Source organism: Pseudorasbora parva, chromosome 8 (assembly GCF_024679245.1).
Source record: "Pseudorasbora parva isolate DD20220531a chromosome 8, ASM2467924v1, whole genome shotgun sequence".
Lineage (NCBI taxonomy): Eukaryota > Metazoa > Chordata > Actinopteri > Cypriniformes > Gobionidae > Pseudorasbora > Pseudorasbora parva.
Window position 1 is genome coordinate 30797642 of NC_090179.1, and position 14154 is coordinate 30811795.

Genomic DNA, 14154 nt, shown 5'->3' on the forward strand with positions numbered 1-14154 from the left:
GTCTTCGCCCACAAGTCCCTCCACTCACACTGTCAGTAGAAAAGCAATCCATCATTCCTACACGGCTTCCCAAGGACGTGCTATTGTTTTACTCTGCGGCAGAGCGGGATCTCACCCACAGCCAAACCACTGAGCTCAGCACGGCCGCCTGAGAGCAGAGACGCAATTACTGCAGTGCGGAATGCAGATGAGATGCGCTTGGCTCGCGTGCAATTGGCATTTTCAGAGAGCGCCTCTCTTGCCAGATATGAATGGGACGGCACATGAAATTTGTGTGTTTGTGTGTTTGAAAGGTACTTCGCCAACGAGCCGTTTGCAGATCTCCACCGGGTCGAGGGGCTTAGGGGTGTGTTTGTGGCCACTCTGATCAATGGATCAGTCACCGAGGACAACATGCGATCAGTCATCACGTTTGATAAAGGAGGAACCTGGGAACTTCTGCAGCCACCTGAGTCCGACAGCCTGGGAGGAACCATAAACTGCCAGGTATTAGGGATGTTGCTCATTTTGGTTACTTGTGTGCTAGATAAATCAGGATAAATCAGCCAAGTACTCTGGAAGAGGACCTCACTGTTTTGTGGCTTTCTCCTTTTTAAGATGTCTCATTAATTTAATAATAGTCAAACAAATAAAAGTGGGATCCTTGTGACCCCTGTGTTTTGATCCATTTAATTTTGCTCCCATTCACCTGTTCTTATTTAGACAAGAGCGCATCCGATATCGACACTCTTTCTATACAAAGTTGCCCCTGAAACTCACTATTTGCTTTCAGCACTAAGTTGCTATCTCCCAAAATGCCCAATCTACCCAAAATGCCACTGAAACTGTCTACACACACACACACACACACACACACACACACACACACACACACGTCTGGTTCACTATCTTTGTGGGGACTCTCCATAGACGTAATGGATTTTATACTGTACAAACCGTATTTTCTATCCAAGGTTATTATAGTTTTGCTTTTTGAAATTAGTTTTTATTTTATTATCGTTTTCAATTTTGCTACAAATTTCAGTTTAGTTTTAGTTAGTTTTACAAATGGTTTTGCTAGTTTTAGTTTAGTTTTTATTTTGCAAATACATTTCTATTTAGTTTTTATTTATTTAGTTTCAGTTTTAGTTTTAGTAATTATAGTTTAGCAGAGTTAGCATAATGAAGTGTAGAGACCAAATCAAGGTTTTTAATTTCAGCAAAGTTTAATGTTTGCACTGATTAGAGTTTAATCTTACTAAACATCCTTAAGTGAAATCACTTGATAAACGAGCATTATTGTTTAAACCCAGGTAGGTCTTACAAAACATGCATAAAGTTGGGTCTTCACCTTTGAGCAAAAAAGCTTGAGTCAAACTATGACCTATACAAACAACGATCTGGAGATTAAAAATGAAATAAATTATATTTTGATATTAAAAAATTATATTTGATATTTTTGACATAGGCTAATACTCAGAGGATCTATCTTAAAGAACAAAATAAATGCAAAGAAAAATATAAAAGTAATAATTATAAATTCCAGACAAACTCATTCATAACAAAGATGAAATATTGTTAAACAATTAAAAGCTTATTTTAATTTCTTCAGTAGTACAATGTAGGCTAGCAGTGTAAGACCACAGCTAAAGTCATCTGAATACAGCCAACACACACTGTTGTGCTGTGTGTGTGTGTGTGTGTGTGTGTGTGTGTGTGTGTGTGTGTGTGTGTGTGTGTGTGTGTGTGTGTGTGTGTGTGTGTGTGTGTGTGTGTGTGTGTGTTGTGCTATAATTGTAAAGGGGGCCAATGTCTTCACTTATCTACAGGGTATATGCAGGAGTCCTGAAGTTAATTTCAATACCTTTTTAAGACTTTTTAAAGACCTTCTCAAAATATTTTAAGACCTCATCGCACTTTTAAGTTCTAATCGGCAACAAACCTTTAATAAACAGTTGTAGTCGAATGTAAACTTAAAATCTCTATCATAGGAAAATGTTGTATTGTTTATATTGCTTATCTGTTTTACAACGTATGGTGGGCGACACATTACCTAACTGCGCATTTCGCCAAATACATGACGTCACCCGTAGACTGCGCTCGCCAGGGATGGAAATTAACTTTTTTTAAAGTCTACCACTCCATGTTTTTACCAGCCACTTTTTTGTTTTTAACAAATTAATACTACAAGCTCTACAATACTTGGGCAGTTTATTTAATCTCAAGTCTCAATGAAATACTGACATTTTCACGATGATTTGTGGTCTTTTATGGCTTCCAGTTTTATGGTTTTTAGTCCCAAGAATGAAACTATTCGTTCTGGCATCTTTGAAGCGTGTTGACAACACACCGAGCAGAACATTGTCAGAATGGGATGCACCGAAATCAAAATTCTTGGCCGAAACAAAAAAAGAAGAAACAAAAGCCGAAAACCGAAAAAATAAAATTCAAACTAGAATGTTTAACTCGACCTCACTCATGTGTACATTAAATAATAATGTACAGGCCTACTGGCCTGCAGAAAGGTACAGAAATTGAATGAAGTAATCAAATGTAAAATAACTGCATATTTAACTGTTTAAATGAAAGATTAATCCTTATTAAACTTACAAAAGCTATTCAATCAAGAGCATTGTTTAATGTCAAACTAAATATAAGGACATCACTCAGGCAGCAGTAAAGGCTACTGCACCTTTAAGACCTGAGGCAGGGATATGCTTGTCTTTCTCGACTGTGCATACTATACAGTTCACTTAAGGCATATTCAGACTATGTCTGCTCGGATACTCATCAAGATGGACATGATGACATACTTCTTGTGTGAGTTTGTCCTTTTAAGCGCAAGACTTGAAAGAAAACTAAATATTTGCGCGCTGTGAGACTCGCGCGCGCTCTCGGATGATGCACAGCGTCAGATCTTTTCTCAGCGCGCGCGAGTCTAACAGCGTGTCTTCACGCGAGTGATGCCGGAGAAAACGACTGGTCATTTGCGCACATACGGCAGCACTGGCATGCATTGAACAAAGTTTACAAAGAGGTGAAACAGCTCGGTAGGTGAAGCGAGTTTACCCGCCACAACTCTAAATCAGCCGCATTTGGCTGGTGGCAGTGCTTATTTCCATCCGTGGCGCGCGCGCTCCGAGCCGATCTCAGACTGCTCGCCCCGTTGTTTTTTAATACTTATGGGGATGAAAATAAATATATTCATAAATACTTTTTGGAGTCAAACTCTTTTGACAAAGCTTGAACAAAATACTTTCAAAATTTAAGACTTTATAAAGCCGTGATAAGACTTTTTAATACTTTATAAGGGTCTTAATTTTCCCAAAATTGATTTATCACCTTTTAAGACTTTTCAAGACCCCGCGGATACCCTGTATCTAGTAAAATATTATGATAATTGACTAATAAGGACATTTGACTGGTCCACTAGTTAAAAAGGCTTATAAATCGGCCAAAACATGTTTTTATTTAAATATATTGTTTTGCACGTTTTTGGGATGGGGAGGTTTAGGGATAGGGGTTGGGGTTGGGTTAGGGGATATAAAATATCATTAACCTGATATAAAATCAATGGAAGTCTATGCAATGTCCTCACTTATATAGTGAAACAAACGTGTGTGTGTGTGTATCCTGGTATTCCCTACTTTGTGGGGAAATGTCTCCACACAGATAATAATATAATATAATGTAAATGATTATGATAACACCTTTGAGCCTGTCAATATTATGCAAACATGAAATCTCAAACGCACAGTAGGCTAGTACTTGCTACTATAGTTGCTGACTTTTGCGCCGCGTCTCTCGTCGCGTAAGACACGGCATTCTAAAACAGTGAGCTTAAGTTAAAAGAAGTTCAACGTGCATCTCATTACCTTGTGTTATTTCCCATTTCACTGCCACGGACGCATTGATTCTTTGTGAACTGCCGTTTAGCGATGTGTTGCCTGTCTGCACGTGTCCGTCACTCAGATCACTTCACGCGCAGTTGCGCAATATGCAGACACTCCCTCAACCGCCACAGTCAGATTCTCCACCACATTAAAGAGAGCTTATTAATAACGAAAACGAATATTTATTTTTGCTAATTATTATTTTATTTCAGTTAGTTTTTTAGTAAGAGTAGTTAGTTTCGTTTAGTTTTAGTTTTTTATTTATTCAGATTTTTTAATTTTATTTCAGTTTACGAAAATGTTTTTTGACCAATAGTTTTAGTCTTAGTTTCAGTTTTCGTTTACGAAAATAACCTTGTTTCTATCCCCCTACACTGCAACTGCCCCTAAACCTATCCATCACAGGAAACATTCTTCATTTTTACTTTCTCAAAAAAACTCATCCTGTATGATTTATAAGCCTTTGAAAAGTGGGGACCGCTGGCTAGTTCCCATAATGTAGGTAATCTCAGGTTTTACTATCCTTATAGGGACATTTGGTCCCCACAATGTAATATAAACAAGGGCTCGCGCGCACACACTCACACACACACACACACAGAGATCAGGCATAACATTATGACCACCTTCCTAATATTGTGTTACTATTATAATTTCCACAATTTATAAAACAATTTTATTTAAATAAAATAAATATTAAAATAAAACCCTTTAAATTGTGCTCATCCCCACCCCCACCTTTTTCTTTGTGATGCCAAGCATGTGTTTTTGAAGCTGTGGTTTTGTTATTGCAAAAGCAAGTTAGAGTAGCGAGTTGCAGTAGGAAGTACACATTTTTTTAATGCTTGCGGTGAGCTCTTATCTCTTATTTTTCTTATATTGTGTTGGTTCCCCTTTTGCTGCCAAAACAGCGCTGATTCATTGAGGCATGGACTCCACTTGACCCCCGAAGGTGTGCTTTGATATCTGGCACAACGATGTTAGCAGCAGATCCTTTTAGTCCTGTAAGTTGCGAGGTGGGGCCTCCCTGGGTTGTTTTTTCGATTGGATTGAGATCTGGGGAATTTGGAGACCAAGTCTCCAGCCTCGTTATTGTGCTCCTTAAACTATTCCTGAACCATTTTTGCTTTGTGGCAGGGTGCATTATCCTGCTGAAAGAGGCCATACCCCACAAGAGCTGCAGTTTCGGAGATGCTCTGTCCTAGTCGTCTAGCCATCACAATTTGCCCCTTGTCAAACTCGTTTATTCTTACGCTTGTCCATTTTTCCGTCTTCTAACACATCAACTTTTAGGACAAAATATTTACTTGCTGCCTAATATATCCCACCCACTAACAGGTGCCATGATAAACATATAAACATTGTTATTCACTTTACCTGTCATAATTTTATACCTGATCTGTATGTATGTATGCATGTATGTGTATATGTGCTCACAATTTATAAAACAGTTTAATTCAAATAAAATAAATAGTAAAAGTACAACACTTAAAGCCTGTTTTTTTTGTGTGACACCAAGCATGTGTTTTTGAAGCTGTGGTTTTGTTTTTGCAAAAGTTAGAGTAGCGAGATGCAGTAGGAAGTAGAATTTTTTTAATGCTTGCGGTGAGCTCTTATCTCTTAATATCTTTAACATTACCCTACTCACTATTTCTCTCTCTCTACTTCTCCATCTCTCAGCTGGACAATGGCTGTTCCCTGCACTTGGCCCAGCGGTGGAGTCAGCTGCTGAATATTCAGCTGCGCAGGATCCCTATTCTGTCTAAAGAGTCTGCACCTGGTCTCATCATGGCAACAGGTGGGCCACATGACCGCCGCTCTGCTCTGTGGTTAAACACCTCTCGTATGTGCATGACAGAGGAAATACTAGCAACTTCAGCTCATGTTCTGTATCTTTCTGTTCTTGTTGGTTTGCTCTTATTAACCGGGTGCATAGAAGTTCCTTCTGAGAATGCAGTACACACACTGTAATTATTGGGAGCGAGTGCACAAACCCGACTTCTTGAGTTCATGCATGGCGGAAAGCATTGATTTTTGCCCTCTTTCCGCAGTTTGGAAGGCACTTCTGCCCTCTTGAATCCCTCTCTCTCCTTCAGTCAGCCAGAGCTAGACCTTTAATTAAATGATTATTAGATAATGTGCATGCATGAAGATGAGAGGCACAGGAGGCTTGTCAAAATGTCTGCCCTCTTCGGCTGCTATCGCTCCAGTGCAGATGTGTTAATTATTTGTACTTCACCCACTGACTAATTATCACATACAAACACACCCTCGTACCCGTCTACTTAGCCAGCCCGAGAGCAGCCACGCCACCTCAACATTGTTCTCATTTTTTTTTTAAAGTGTTAAGTGCTGCATATCTCTTAAGGAGATGAATGTAAATTAAGTTCATTACACTTAAATTAATTAACGACAAAACCACCTGCGTTGAAGCAGCAGTAAAATGCATGTCTTCGAGAAAAGGACAGCAAGGGTTCTGATTTCAGGGCTGTGAAAAAAGAGCAGGTGACAGACAGTATCTGTGTCTGGGCTTCTTCACACAGCGGTAAGAAGGAAGCATCTGACAGAAACACTTTGTTTCTTACGTTTTTTCTGGGTTTGTTCCTTCTTGTGCTAATGTCCTGCTATTTTGTCTCTTGTGATCTGAATCTTGAGTAGGCTGCCTTTCACTGGTTTCAGGGACACACGCATTGGTATCTACACTGCAAATATGATGTGGTCAGATGCGCTTGTGACCACTTCTCGTGCAGTTACCCATTTACATTTGTATTTAAATGCTTTTTGCCTTTTTTGCCAGCTGGTCACCTGATATCATTTGTAATTGATGCCTGTGAGATATGACTCCAGATTCTCTCTCTCTCTCTCTCTCTCTCTCTCTCTGCGCATGCGTGGCGTTTGTGGAGTGTGTGCGAGCAGTGAGTGTGAGCGCGAGCGCGTGTATTTGCTCTTCTTATGTGTGTTTCTTTCTTTCTTTTCTCTTTTTTCTTAGTTTGTTTATTTGTTTTAGTATTTATCTTGTGTGTTGTTTGTTTGTGCTGCCTGCTTTCTTAGAAAGCATGGCAGCTCAGGGTGGGACTGGGATTGATTTCCTCACACGGCGTCACGGAGTTAAGATAGTATCCGTGGCGAGTGTGGAGGTTTGCTGTCTGGGTGTAGGAGAAGTGGTTGGTCATCAAAATATTCTCTCTGCATCCAGAATGAATGGCGCGACCGTAATTTTTTTGAATTCGGTGGAAAGGGCAAACGAGGTGGTTGCGCGTGGTATAATCATTGACGAAGCACTTACACCTGTTTTGCCTTTGTTGTTACCGTCAAAAAAAGTCACAATATCAAATATCCCCCCGTTCCTCAGTGATGATATTTTGACACAAGCGCTTTCACGTTATGGAAAGTTGGTTTCGCCGATCAAAAAAATTGCAATTGGGTGCGAGTCTCCTTTACTGAAGCATATTGTTTCATTTAGGAGATTCGCTTTCATGATAATCAAAGATGACGCTGAATTAGACTTGGCACTAAATTTTCGTGTGGACGATTTTGAATATGTAGTGTTTGTGACTACTGACAAAATGAAATGTTTTGGATGTGGTAAATCGGGCCACTTAATCCGTTCATGTCCTGATAAAACTAACGCAAATGGAGGTAGTAAGGATGCTGTACATGAGGAGCGTACTGTAAAGCCGTCTGAGGTCGGTTCGGCCGAAGCAGTGCCGACCGCTGATAAAACTGCTGGCGAAGGAACATCTGTTATGGGGCCTGTGGCGGCTGGATCGACCTCAACGGAGTCAATGAATGAAGGTAGGGATCCTTCAGAAACCCCTGTATTTGCAGAACCATTGTTGAACAGTGATGTAGAAGAGGATGTGTCCGAGTTAGAAGCAGAGATGACGTTCAAAGTACCAAAAAAAAGGAGGAATGTTGAAACGATCAGTAGTGCGAAGTGTTTTAAAAAAGGTGTGTTTGAGGATCAGAAAGAGTCAGAAAGTGAAAGTGAAATGTCTGATTCAAGTACAGTGTTGTCACAGACTGAATGCATAAACAGAAGCTATGATGTTGATGACATAAAACGGTTCCTCAATACCACAAAAAACAAAAGAGGTGTGATTGTAAAGGAATATTTCCCTGATCTGAAACAATTCCATGATAAAGCCAAAAGCCTAATAGCAGAAGGTTGCCTTTCAAATAAGGAAATGTACCGTTTGAAGAAAATTGTGAGGAAGGTTGGCATAGTTTTAAATGAAAATGAAGACTAAGAATATTGGCAACCTTGGGTTGCTTGTGTTTTTTTGTTTGTTTATTTATTTTAGTATGGCTGAAGTGCGGATTGCCTCTTTAAACGTTAATGGTGCAAGGGATTACAGGAAAAGAGCTGAGCTGTATGAAATTATCAAACAGAAAAAAATAGATGTTACTTTGATTCAAGAAACGCATAGTGATGTGAAAAATGTAAAGGAGTGGATGAAGGAATGGGAAGGTTTATCTATTTTCAGCCACAACACAACTTTAAGTGGGGGTGTAGCAATATTATTTGCAAAAACCTTTAATCCAATCTCGTATCAAGTTGAAGAGTTCTTAAAGGGTAGACTTTTAAAAGTGAGAGCACAAGTGGAGAATTATAATTTTGTTTTTATTTGTGTGTATGTCCCCAACTCAACAATTGATAGGATGTTGTTTTTAGACACACTATGTTCTGTTTTACAAGATGTTTCTAATGATGACTATTTGTTTTTGGGGGGTGATTTTAACTGTACAGTGAGTAATTGTGACAGAAATCACATTGAACCCCATATGCCTTCAAGAAAACGTCTTATTCAAATAATCAATAAGCATGAGTTAAGTGATGTGTGGCGTTTTTTTCATGAAGATAAAAGACAATATACTTGGACACATGCACGTGACAATGTTTTATCTCTGGCAAGATTGGATAGATTTTATGTTTTTAAGCATCATGCTGGTATTTTTAAAAATTGTTGTATTTTTCCTGTTGGTTTTTCGGATCATTGCATTGTACAATGCTCTTTTTTGTTAAATTCTGTCAAGCCTAAAAGTGCCTACTGGCATTTTAATTTAACTTTTTTAGATAATAAGGATTTTATTTGTACTTTTAAATTGTTTTGGGCCGATTACCGAACAAAAAAAGAATCCTTTCAATCAGTACAAAAATGGTGGGATTTTGGAAAAGTACAAGTTAAACAGTTTTGTCAGCAGTATGCTCATAACAGCACTAAGTTTTTAAATCAGTCAATGAAAGACTTAGAGGCTGACATTTTTAGAGTACAGGAATTGGCAGAATCTACAAAACAACAAAGTTATTTGACAATTCTTTCTAAAAAAAAGAATCAATTGGCAGAATTATTAGGGGTTAAAACACAGGGGGCGTTGGTCCGGTCAAGATTTGTAAGTCTTGACCAGATGGATGCACCTTCAAAGTACTTTTTTAGTCTTGAAAGGAAAAATGGACAAAAAAGAATCATTCACGCCTTACGGTCTGAAGAAGGGATGATTTTGTCCAATCCTGTAGTAATTAGAAGGAGGGCAATTGGTTTCTATGAGAAGCTATACAGAAGTGAATCAGGACCAGATTGTAATAATGAGAGCGTCTTCTTTAAGGATTTACCAAAGGTTTCTGATGAAGCTAATGCGGCGATTTCGGGTGCGCTTAGCCTGGGAGAACTGCATAAGGCTGTTCAGAGCATGGAATCCGGAAGGGTGCCTGGAATTGATGGCATACCAATAGACTTTTATAAATGTTTTTGGGAAGTAGTAGGGGAGGACCTCTTAGAAGTACTCAATGGTAGTTTAGATGAAGGTCTTCTACCTTTGAGTTGCCGTAGAGCAGTCCTGACCCTCCTTCCAAAAAAAGGAGACCTCATGGAGATAAAAAACTGGAGACCTGTTTCACTTCTGTGCAGTGACTATAAAATTCTTTCCAAGATTTTAGCAAACAGGTTATCTCCAATTTTGAATAAGGTGATCCATCCGGACCAAACCTATTGTGTCCCCAAAAGATCAATTTTTGATAATATTTCCCTTATTAGGGATATATATGATGTCTCTAAGTTATCAAATAGTAAAATTGGATTGATTTCGCTGGACCAAGAAAAAGCTTTTGACCGAGTTGAGCATGCATACTTATGGGAAACCTTAAAAGCTTTTGGTTTTAGTAAAAGTTTTATAGACAAAATTAAGGTTTTGTATAGTGATGTTGAGAGCATACTTAAAATTAATGGTGGCTTATGCACTCCTTTTAAAGTTTTTAGAGGTGTGAGACAGGGATGCCCGCTTTCTGGAATGCTATATTCATTAGCAATTGAACCGTTGTTGCAACAATTGAGAATAAATGTACAAGGTTTTAAATTGGCTAATTCTGGAAATAGTATAAGTCTCTCTGCATATGCTGATGATGTTTTAGTGTTTGTTAGTCAACAGAGTGATGTGCGGGTTTTAATGAGTGTGCTTGATGATTTTAAAAAATTGTCCTCTGCTAAAATTAATTGGGAAAAAAGTGAGGCACTACTAATAGGGGATTGGAAAAAAAACTTTTTCACCCTTCCTCCTGGTTTAGTATGGAAGAGAGGAGGTTTTAAGTATCTAGGGGTTTTTTTGGGAGATGAAGCAACTGTACAAAAAAATTGGGAAGGAACTCTTGAAAAAGTTAAAGGTCGACTGGAAAAATGGAAGTGGTTAATTCCTAATATGTCATATAGAGGTCGAACCTTAGTTATAAATAATTTAGTAGCATCCTCTTTATGGCATAAGCTAACCTGCATAGATCCTCCTATGCGTTTGTTAGCACAGATTCAAGCGACGTTGGTTGATTTCTTCTGGGACAAGTTACATTGGGTTCCCCAGAGTGTATTGTTTTTACCCAAAGAAGAAGGAGGGCAGGGACTGATACATCTCCAGAGTAGAACAGCAGCTTTTCGTTTACAATTTTTGCAAAGACTTTTGAATGGTTCAATAACGTCAAGTTGGAAAGTAGTTGCATGTAGAATACTACAAAAACTTGGAAATCTGGAAATGGACAGAAATCTTTTCTTGATGGACTTGTCAAAACTGAACATCAATGAAATGCCTATTTTTTATAGGAACATTTTTAAAGTGTGGAATGTGTTCAGAGTACAAAGAGATGAACATTCTAAATCTCTTTACTGGCTCCTCGAAGAACCACTAATATATGGAGCACGCTTTGAGTTAACACACAATGACTGTAAAATCCCTGGACTCACTGAAACACTTATGGCTTCCAAAATATGTACAATGAGGGGTCTAGTTAATTTGACAGGCCCACACTTTGTGAACACGGAAAGAGTTGCTTTAAATTTGAACATTAAGTCAAGACGATTTGTTTTTCATTTATTAGAAAAATGGAAAAAAAAACTGACTTCTGATGAACTGAAACTTTTGCTGGACTACTGTGAAGGAACAAATGTTCCTAATGAAGGAGATGTCTTGTCTGATTTTTCTCTTTTACCTGTTTTAGATGATGTGTCAGGAATGTTTTTAAGCTCTGGAAAATCCCTGTGTCTTAGTTTTTTTTCAAGTACTGGCAAATCTTTTTATAAAGCTTGTGTTCTGGTTTTTAACAAGAAAGTGCTTAACAAGAGGGTTGACACACCATGGCGTAATGTTTTAAAAATGTGTGATGATGATAAACCAGAATGGAGATCATTGTATAAGCCACCTTTAAGTAAAAGAGTTGGGGACATACAATGGCGACTTTTACATGGTGCAATAGCAGTCAATGCATTTATTTCGGTTTTAAATCCTGATGTCACTATAGAATGCCCTTTTTGTTCAAAGAGAGAAACTGTGTTTCATGCTTATATGGATTGTTTTAGACTGAAACGGTTGTTTAGTTTATTACATAATTTATTTTATAGTTTTAATGAAACCTTCACTATAGATGTATTCATTTGTGGTTTTAGATATGTTAGAAGAAATAGATATATTTGTCAGTGTTTAAATTTTATTATAGGTCAAGCAAAGTTGGCAATCTATATGAGCAGAAAGAACAAAATAGAACTGGGTGTAAATCAAGATATTAATACTCTGTTTTTAGCTACAGTAAAATCTAGAATACTCATCGATTTTTATTTTTATAGATCCATGGAAGATATTGTCACATTTGAAATGAAATGGTGTAAGAATGAGGCTTTGTGCACTGTTATTGATGGTAAAATATTTTTTTCTTTTCTACTAATGTAGGAAAAAGTTTTAGTTAATTTTCTTGTGGTATAAAAGGTAACATGTAAAATGTAAAACGTTGACTGTTGGTAAAAGTGTTTCATGTAAAAATTTGTAATAAAGTCTTTTTCAAAATTCAATTCTCTCTCTCTCTCTCTCTCTCTCTCTCTCTCTCTCTCTCTCTCTCTCTCTCTCTCTCTTCTCTCTCTCTCTCTCTCTCTCTCTCTCTCGCTCGCTCGCTCGCTCGCTCGCTCGCTCGCTCGCTCTCTCTCTTTCTCTCTCTCTTTCTCTCTTTCTCTCTTTCTCTCTTTCTCTCTTTCTCTCTCTCTCTCTCTCTCTCTCTCTCTCTCTCTCTCTCTCTCTCTCTCTCTCTCTCGCGCAGGATCTGTGGGAAAGAATCTGGCCAATAAACCCAATGTGTATGTATCCAGCAGCGCAGGGGTCAGATGGAAAGAGGTGAGAACTAGTCTTACTGAAATAGAAATTTTTCTGATTTGAGGTATTTCCTATATATATATATATATATATATATATATATATATATATATATATATATATATTTGTCAGCACTTTGGTTTAACTTTTTTTGTTTTTAAAGGTTCCATGTCATGAAATTGTTATTTTATGAAGTATTTTATGAGTTCCCCTAGCCTGAATATTGTCCCCAAGTGGCTAGAAATTTTGGATGGGTTCTGGCTGTCTTTCTCGGCCTTTGAGAAAATGAGAGCTCAGACGAGCTGATCTTGAATTCTCCTCTTATGACGTCACACCAGAAAAGGTTTCCTCCCCTTCCTCTGCTCTGCCCTTCCAGAGAATTAGTAGAGAATGGATTCAGTTTATCAGTCGCAATATCAGCAGTACAGGCTTTACCATATGGATTCGATAGCACCGCTACAAACAGTGAGGAAAAGTGTTCATTAATGCCTGATCTGGGATCAGTGATGCCTGATGTGTAGCTAGCCAGTGACTAAAACGATCAACTTCACATCATTTCGGTTAGTAGCATGAAACAAATCTGTTATTTAAATGACTAAAGGACAGACTTTATAATTTTTGGATCGGTCAATCACACTTATATCTGCAGTACACTTTTCCTGCTGTTACAACAGAAGCTCTTACTGTATTCATGTCGTGTTTGCTGTTAGCTATGGTGAAAGCATTTTGTGAGAGAAATAACGTTGCAAAGTTCACTCGTGTTTATTCAGAGTTCTCAGATACAAACAAAATAAACTTGCGCTCTCAACAACTCGGTACAATAACACTTCCTCAGCACTCTTCCCCCAGCTCCTTCTCTCTCTCTCTCTCTCTCTCTCTCTCTCTCTCTCTCTCTCTCTCTCTCTCTCTCTCTCTCTCTCTCTCTCTCTCTCTCTCTCTCTCTCTCTCTCTCTCTCTCTCTCTCTCTCTCTCTCTCTCTCTCTCTCTCTCTCTCTCTCTCTCTCTCTCTCTCTCTCGGCTGCTGCTCTTGCCTGACTAAACCACGCCCCTTCACACGTAATCTCATTTCAAATACAAAGATTTCAGCCAATCACAACAGTGGGTGTTTTCACTGACGTCTCACAGCAGACATGCACGCCCCTTGAAACAGAGCATTCCAGCCAGAGGGCTAATATCAGTGTAGAAAAAAAATGTCTTTTATTTCTAAATTATGACAGTAAAAACCATTCCAACAATATAAGCACACCTCAGGAAACATTTTAAAATAATAAAAGAATCCATGCCATGGGACCTTAAAATGTTAAGTCAGTATTTGAACCCGTTTCCCCTTTCTCTAGACTATCCTATCTTATATAAAGGACTTTTTTGTTCATGTATCATCTTACCTAGGGCACTTGTTGAGCCAGAATGCGATTGGTTCCCTTTTTAAAAAATGGTCTACAACATTGCTGCCCAGTACAATAGCACTTATTATATTCCAGACTTTAAAAAGCAAAGCAGCATTTGTTGTTCCATGTAACTGATATGTGTGTTCTTCAGGCACTGGCTGGTCCTCATTTCTACACCTGGGGAGATCACGGAGGGATCCTGATGGCTATCGCGCAGGGCGGCTCCACCAGAACACTCAAGTGAGTCTAATACACTCTAGTGGATATAATGTCAC

At 38.4% G+C, this 14154-nt stretch overlaps 1 protein-coding gene across 1 annotated transcript in view; it reads left to right on the forward strand.

Annotated features, from left to right (window-relative positions):
* Positions 1-14154, forward strand: part of sorl1 (sortilin-related receptor, L(DLR class) A repeats containing) — a 77766-nt gene that overhangs the window by 37362 nt on the left and 26250 nt on the right. Inside the window, exons 9-12 of the mRNA XM_067450876.1 lie at positions 294-486; positions 5553-5670; positions 12439-12512; positions 14031-14119. Coding sequence (XP_067306977.1) covers positions 294-486; positions 5553-5670; positions 12439-12512; positions 14031-14119 — 474 coding nt within the window. The remainder of the gene's footprint in view (positions 1-293; positions 487-5552; positions 5671-12438; positions 12513-14030; positions 14120-14154) is intronic.